Source organism: Atta colombica, unplaced genomic scaffold (genome assembly GCF_001594045.1).
Source record: "Atta colombica isolate Treedump-2 unplaced genomic scaffold, Acol1.0 scaffold150, whole genome shotgun sequence".
Taxonomy (NCBI): domain Eukaryota; kingdom Metazoa; phylum Arthropoda; class Insecta; order Hymenoptera; family Formicidae; genus Atta; species Atta colombica.
Window position 1 is genome coordinate 1601285 of NW_017259240.1, and position 7938 is coordinate 1609222.

Consider the following 7938-nt stretch of genomic DNA (forward strand, 5'->3'; position numbering starts at 1 on the left):
AACGAAAGAGTAATCTATTTATTTGTTGCATCAGTATGTAAATTTGTTATTTTGGCTCGTAGCCCTTCTTAACATACTCTTATTTAATTCCATTACTTGAGCCATATTATATTGAGTCGGGAAAAAAGTTTCTTCGTATTTTTTAAAATTGTATATACAATATCTTCGTAAAAAATGAACAAAATTTAAATTTAAAAATAGAATAGAAATTTAAGAATAGAAATTTTTTAAAGTTTGAAATCTCTACTTTCGAAAGGTTACTATAATTTTTGAGTTTCTGTGAGTTTGGTAACTTTTATATTTAAAAAACTACAAGCTGAAAAAAATAAAAAATTTTCTTTTCACTTTGAAGGTCTCTCATGTGCCCAAAAAAAATTTACGAAAATTTTCGACTATTTATCATAAAAGCTTGAAGCTTTCCCTATAAAATCTTTTTTTTTAATGTTCTTATGATTTTTGATTCCTGAGTTATTCGCGAATTAAGTAAAGAAGCATTCTGATTTTGATTGCTCATAACTTCGATAAAAATCATCATTCACCGCAATTTAAAAAACAGATTCTTAAAGCTGAAATTTTGTTCTAGCAAATGATATAATTGTAACGAACATTTCGCAATAAATAAAAAACTTTTACAAAAAAATCTTTTTAAAAATGAAAAAATTTTTTCTCGATCCAATATTATTTTTAATTTAATGTCTTGTATGCAAAGCTGGACATGTATTCGAAATACTTTTACTTGAAAAACATTCGTAAGATAATTATATTTTAATTATATTTACAAGACAATTAAATTTTATATTTTGTTTCTAATTGGAGGATATAAAAGTATTTTGTATTTTATATTTCAAATACTAAGATTATAACAATCAATTTCATTATTTGAATTAAAAAATACAAAATATTTTCTACCTTTTTAAATACAAAGTACATAATACTTTTACGCTTAAATACAAATCTAAATAAATACATACTCCAATGAAATACAAAATACATTTGTATTGGCAATACTATGTTTTAAATAAAAATATTTCAAATACATGCCCAACTTGTATGTCCATCTATTTGAGATATACAACATTTTTAGCGTACAAGATTTATGCCCAAAGTACACAAAGTGCGCAGATTGAATTCAGTGCATTAAATACAATAGATTATATGAATACAATACATTATATGAACGTGTCTGTCTTATATCGTAACATTTAATTGTAATATGTGCAAAAAATTAAAATTATTATCTGTCATTTGTATATATATTTATCATTCTTATTTCATAATAAAATTTTGCGAACACATTTCATAAATTATTGTATCATTTTACATCTTTATAAGAATTATTGGTAAATTTTTTATGAATCGAGTATATTCAATTTCTATAGATATATCTTCTTCTATTTTGCATATAAATTTATCATGCCTAAATTTAAAATCGCAAAAAATACTGAGGCTTCATTTCATAAAAATTAAATATAATAATGGAGTAAATTAAACACTACCCATATAAGATACTGACGCTTGGAATCAATTCTCAGTCAATTTAATTCTTAATCAATCCAGTTTGCGAGAAATCGTATAAATATAGAAAGATAACTAATAAATAAGATAAAAAGCCTTGTTGCGCAGTATGCGTATGATATCGAAATTCGAAATGCGAGCGAAATAAAATGGCGCGCGAAAAATGAATGCTCCTTTTTCAATTTTCTGCAGATTGAGTGATCGATGATTACTCATTGCGTTTTGGACTGCTCAACATTTTTGTCGCGTTATATATTTTTGGATACATTCAATATATACCTATGGTTTCTATTTTTTTTCTATTCTTGTTGCGATTATCGACGACTTCAACTTTGAGCGCTGAAAATCCTGTGCGTTTCATTGAGGCGCGCTCGTGCAGTCACGCGCGTTTCCGTTGACATGGTGTCGCAATAAATAATTTACGAGACGATTAACGCTCTTTAGATGTCGACGTCTGTTCGCGACTTGCGAGACGCAAACAACCACTATTTAACAGGGCGAAGGTGGACTGTGTGCGTCAGGGTGATTTTTAGGGTCGCTTTGATTGGAAGGAGAGATGAGGGAGAGAAAAAATCGATGGCTGGTCCATAGATAAATATAGTATGTTAGTAGGTCAATGTAGCGTATTTAACACATAAAACCGAAATCGCATTACGATGACGTAGGAATGAAAATCGAACTTTAATTTGAAAGTTCACTTTAATCTTCTATAATATTCTATAATTTATAAATGATTCATTGTTTTGTTGAACTTTGTCCCACTTCCATGTTTAAAGCAGTCTTTTTTTAGAAGAAGTTTCTTTAGAAGAGATTATTATTAGCTATGGTGTCTCATGCTAAAATAAAAAATAATTTTGAAGTTAGGTATGCGATGTATACGTTCAGTTTTGGAAAAATTTCAACCAATTATTGAGAAAAAATAATTACACAGCAAATAAGCTATATATTATTGATTGAGAAAAAGATATACAAAAAATTATCTGTGGCATAATGTTTATTTTATTAAAATGAATTTTTATTTAAATATAACAAAATGAAATTTTATTTCTAGCAAATAAATCATTTATTTTATTCAATTCAGTAATAAATTTGTACTATTTATTTTATTTTTTACAATTAATAAAATATCTTTTACAGAAATGTATATTTTGGATCATTACTTCATTCAAATCTTTTCATAACTAATAAATATCGAAGAAATTGGAAAACGTCACATGTACGTCACAATATTTATTTGCGATTTGTTTTTTAGCATACAAGGATTTTCACTGTTACTTCATCATTAGTCATATATATGCTTATTTTCTTTACCACAATAATTTTAAATTTATTTTACTCGAAACTAATGTCACATTACTGATCTTATTTGTATTTTTAGCGCTTTATTTATTAGTTAGTCATTAAATAATTAAGAATTAATTCCGATTGGATACGTATACATATACATATGCATAGGTCAGCCCGTTTATCAGAAGAAGAACGTCAGAACTTCTTGTGAAATTTTTCTTGACACACGAGGGGATTGCATAAAGCAAAACTATAAATGGTAACGTTACATAGATAGATCTCTCTGCACATAAAAAAAATTATGTTGTATTAATAGCATTAACTAATAACAGATTAATTGAAAATAATCTAAATTCAATTATAGTAATAATAAAACAAAACATACTTTTACTTTAATAAAATATTATTTGTTTAATAATAATTAGACAAATAAAATTGCTTAATAATTGAATAAATAGCATTTAATTATAATCAAATATTTAATTAATAATATCCTTATCAACCCTTAATATATACGATGCGTTATTCGTATCTCCATCGTTTTTTCTTAAAATATTTAAACATCTGATTAAACTGATTTATATTCTTTTCCTAAAAAAATTTTGGCATTTAGAAAACAAGTTTTATGTCTTGTCGGCTCTCGTTCTCTTCGTATCCATCGAAAATGTTTTAAAAATTCACTTAGGTCATGAAAGATTTATTGTATAGAGTGTAATTTTTTGCAGCTGAAAAATTTGTATTTTTTTTAATCTTTAATTGATTTTCATTTATATTGCAAAAATTTCATTAAAAAATTGAAAATAAAACAATTTTTTTTGTGCAAAATATTACAAATAATTATATTCAAAGAATGTAATAAATGAAAGAATGAAAATAAAAAGTATTCAAATAAAAATTCAAAAATATTTTTTTCTAATTAGTTTTTCTAATGCAATATCAATGATAAAATGCATTGTTTAAAATGACAACAAACGCTCGATTTATGCCTATTTATGCACTGTAAAAAAAATGTCATTTTCAGATTACTTAAAAACTGAACTTTTTAAACAATCGACATTTAAACTATTTTATCTTTTGTGTTTTGGAATATCAACTTTAAAATATTAAAACATATTTTTTCATTAAACATTCCTGTTTAAGAGTTTTGCATTTTTGTATAAAAAATATCAGTCCAAAAATGTGAAATCTAACTTGAAGGAAAGAGTAAAAATCTGTCATTCTTATTCAGGAATGTAAACTTTTCTTAAGTGGCAATATTTTAATTCTTTTGAAGTGAGATGTCACTTTAAAAAATGTAGAGAGTATAAAATTATGTGTTTATCAAAGCGCGTATATACATTTTCTATGTATATAAGCTTGATAAGCGTCTAATCTAATTCACGTATAAGGATATTAACGGCCCCATGTCGCGTTGCGATATGCCGCATTGTTTTCCCATGGCAAGGTAAAGCGCGTGAAATCCAGTGCAATCGCGACAAAGAATTCCACATCAAAATCATTCACTGACTTGAATGTCGCGATCGATGTCGAAACGGGTTGCCCTTAGAATGATGTAAACTAATATTTTCCAAATATTAATATTTTTCAATTTCTGCCACTTCTAAAATAACATGCATGTTTTTGGATTTACATATTTTTGGAAAGGATGCGTTTTTTTTTTAAGAAGACAAATATGGAATTTCATTTGCAATTTACGATTTCCAAAACAATTCGCGGATTATAAAGTTCACGAAGTGGAACACGTGTACAATCCAAGTTTAATCGACACTTCGTGGCTTTTGTCAGCTTCTGCGCACTGAACCATTACTTGCCAGCATGCGAATCACACGTATGACAATTGTTCGAATTCGATAGACCACAAAGCGCCATCTCTGGAGTCTCAAGCGATCTTACATTGGATTATGAAGATTGTGGATATTAATCTTGCATCTAACAATGACTAACATTCCGTTACGGACTGTTGGCGAGATTACTTGGAAAAGGTAAGTACATTTTATTTAATTAAATTTTTTTAATTTTAATTAATTTAAATCTGTTTTTATTTGAAGTATTTTATGTATTCGAATATAGTTACACTTTGATAATCCAAAATAATCTTAATAAATATTGTTACATAATAAAAAAAAGTTAAAAAATCATGAATAATCCCACTCAATTATATATAATATTTTTTCCAATTTTCATTTATATAATAATTAATCAGTTGGAAAAGATTTACAGCTTAGAAAGTTAAATCAAATTTTAATTGGAAAGTTTTAGGAATATGTAGAATTTAATATATGACGGATAATATTTGTTACAGTTTTTTATTAACAAGTTAATTATTTGATACAAATTTAAAGATGAAAATCATGAAACATATGTATATATCGATTTGTTAATGAAATCTTAATAAAAAAGAAAAAAAATACTAAATGGATCAATATTGATACAGATTTCAATATGCAATTCAGTAATATTTTGTTATTATTTATTACATAATTTTAATAAAAAATTTCTATCAGGGCAATTGCAGACAACATTCACAATAATCATCTGTAAGTATTAGTGAATGCATTGAAGTGAATATACCGTCAACTTATAAATGATCATCTAAACATAGTCTGTAATTGGCCATATCTAAACCTTTCATTATTTAAAAAATTACTGCTTAAAATTAAAATTTACAAATAATTTTTTACTTAATTTTTTCGAGAACTTTTTTACTATAATATTAGGTGTAATAAAAAGAAATCCATTTATTTTTGCATGAAAGTGAATGGAAAAATAATGAATCTTTTTATTACACCTAATATTTTGAAACGCGAATTTTTAGACACCCTATATTTCACTTCAAGTAATATGTAAACACAATGACGTATCACAGTGACGTAATTGATGACGTAATTCAGTGAATTTTCTTTAAGTCTCAGTCAAGACGCTCTTGAATTTATTAAGTGTTACTTGGAAAAGATTCGATGTAAATATGACAAGAAAACAGATAATAGACTCGATCTATATATTTTATATTGTCAGTACTAAAAATTTATAACATACGTTATATGCACTATAAATTTTCAACATTGACAGTGAATACAGAAAATATAGAAACTTAAAAAAAAAAAAAAAAATATATATATATGTGTGTCCCAGCAACCATAAAATTTATAAAATATTTACAAAATATTTATAAAGCTTATTTTAAATATTTTGTATATATTTTTATGTTTTTAGATTGCATAATAAAAATATTTATTATAAATATTATGAAATATGTATTGTAAATTTTATAGTAAATGCTACGGAAATACTTATAATAAGACATTACATATAATTCAAATAAGAAATATTTAACAGAAATATTTATATTTATCATAAATATCCTGTGTTGTATTCTGTGTGTCTACAAGATTATATCCAAAGAGAATGTAAAGCCCCATACACAATACGAAGGAATAGTGATAGCAATAAAAATAACACGATTTCTATCAGAAACTATATTTATATAGTTAATATAGTATATTCCAGTATATTTGATTTTTGATAAGTTGAAATCGTGTTCTATCGTTATCGCTATTCCTTCGCATTATATCTGGAACTTAAATTGCTATAAGTACAAAAAGTGTAGAGAATAATCTTTCGTAGTTCACACTGTCCATACTAAAAAAAGATAATAATGAATGATATGCAATACGTGAGAACATGAACAGAGTTCCAAAGTGCGCCTACTCTCTTTGCTTTTCCTGATGAACATCGCACATCAAGCGAAGTAATTATGACATCCTTGACGAATCTGCCGCCAATCGCAAGGCTTTCCAGCAAAGTAATTCGAATCCTGGGATGCAATCCTGGTCCGATGACGTTGCAGGGCACAAACACTTACCTCGTAGGCACTGGACGCAGGTGATAAACTCTATTTTTATGAAGTGCATTTGAAAGACATTGAAAGTACAGTTACTGTTTGACAACACAAAGAGAATATCGAATTAAATTGTAAACTGGAATTAAATTGTAAACGTTTTCTTTAACAACGGAATTTCTTCTTTAATATCGAAATTGCGATATTTTTTGGATAACATTAAGTGAAGATCGAGAAAAATGTTTAACATAAAGACTTAGGTTAAAAAAATACGTCAATCGTACTAACATCGAATAAACAAATTTGAAATTTATGTGAAACTTTGAAAAATAATGTTCTGATATGTAAGGGAAAGTATTGTGATTAAAATTGCTGCTGCGTTCAAAAATCAGAGGAATTTAAAAAAATAAATAAACATGCATTGTTTTCTTAGGTTAGGTCTTACACCCGTTATATACGCATGCGCTAAATAGCGCGCTATTTTTTAAATCTTAAGAGTAAAATAATATATTTTGTTTTATTTACAAAAAAAAAGGATGAAAACATCGTTTTCGAATATACTGTCATCAATCAACAAACAATCAACAAACTTTCTTGAGAACATTAAGATTTTTTAGACGATTTTTTCATTAAGAAGATTTTTTAAAAATACGCTTTCCGTTTATATTAAATTGTTTTATCATTTGAAGAACTACGAGAATCGATTATCTTCGTTCTTGTGCACTTTTTTTTTATTAAACTCATTATCTCATTGTCCTTGATTTAGTTATGTTTGAACGGTTAATAAAGTTAAAAAATATCTAAGAAGGAGTTACAATAATTTTCAATCATATTACTAATGATTATAATAAGCTATACTTTGAAAAACTGAGGGTGTAATAATAAAACAATAAATAAATTATTAAAAAATTACATAAATTCTTCAATATTTCTTTTAGCAAATAATGTCCTTATATTATTAGAATAATCGCTCTTATCATTAAGCTATTGTTATATCTCTTCTAATATTTTTTAATCTTACGAAAATCGCATGGAAAAGCAATAAATGAAGTACATATTTATAATAAGTATATAATAGAAATTTAAAATGCCTATTACGGTCGAAGCTGGATCTTCATTGCTTTAAATAATTTAAACTTGTATTAATAATTAACTAATAGGCATTTTAAATTTCTGGTATTGATTGAATTCTCACATATGGTCTAAAAAAAATAAAGATTCTTAAGTATATAATAATTTGTAATAATTTATTATAAATTGTATTACAAATTGTTATAAAGTTTAAATTATCTTTATTT

General features: G+C 25.9%; 1 protein-coding gene across 4 annotated transcripts in view; it reads left to right on the forward strand.

Annotated features, from left to right (window-relative positions):
* The first annotated feature begins 4756 nt into the window (after positions 1–4756).
* Positions 4757–7938, forward strand: part of LOC108685309 (endoribonuclease LACTB2) — a 4453-nt gene continuing 1271 nt past the window's right edge. Inside the window, exons 1-2 of one of the 4 annotated variants that reach the window (XM_018190034.1) lie at positions 4757–4784; positions 6427–6684. In XM_018190034.1, coding sequence (XP_018045523.1) covers positions 6557–6684 — 128 coding nt within the window. In that variant the 5' untranslated portion in view covers positions 4757–4784; positions 6427–6556. Of the gene's footprint in view, positions 4785–5319; positions 5340–6426; positions 6685–7938 lie in introns of those variants that run through there. The other 3 variants (XM_018190035.1, XM_018190036.1, XM_018190037.1) reach the window with 3 other exon arrangements.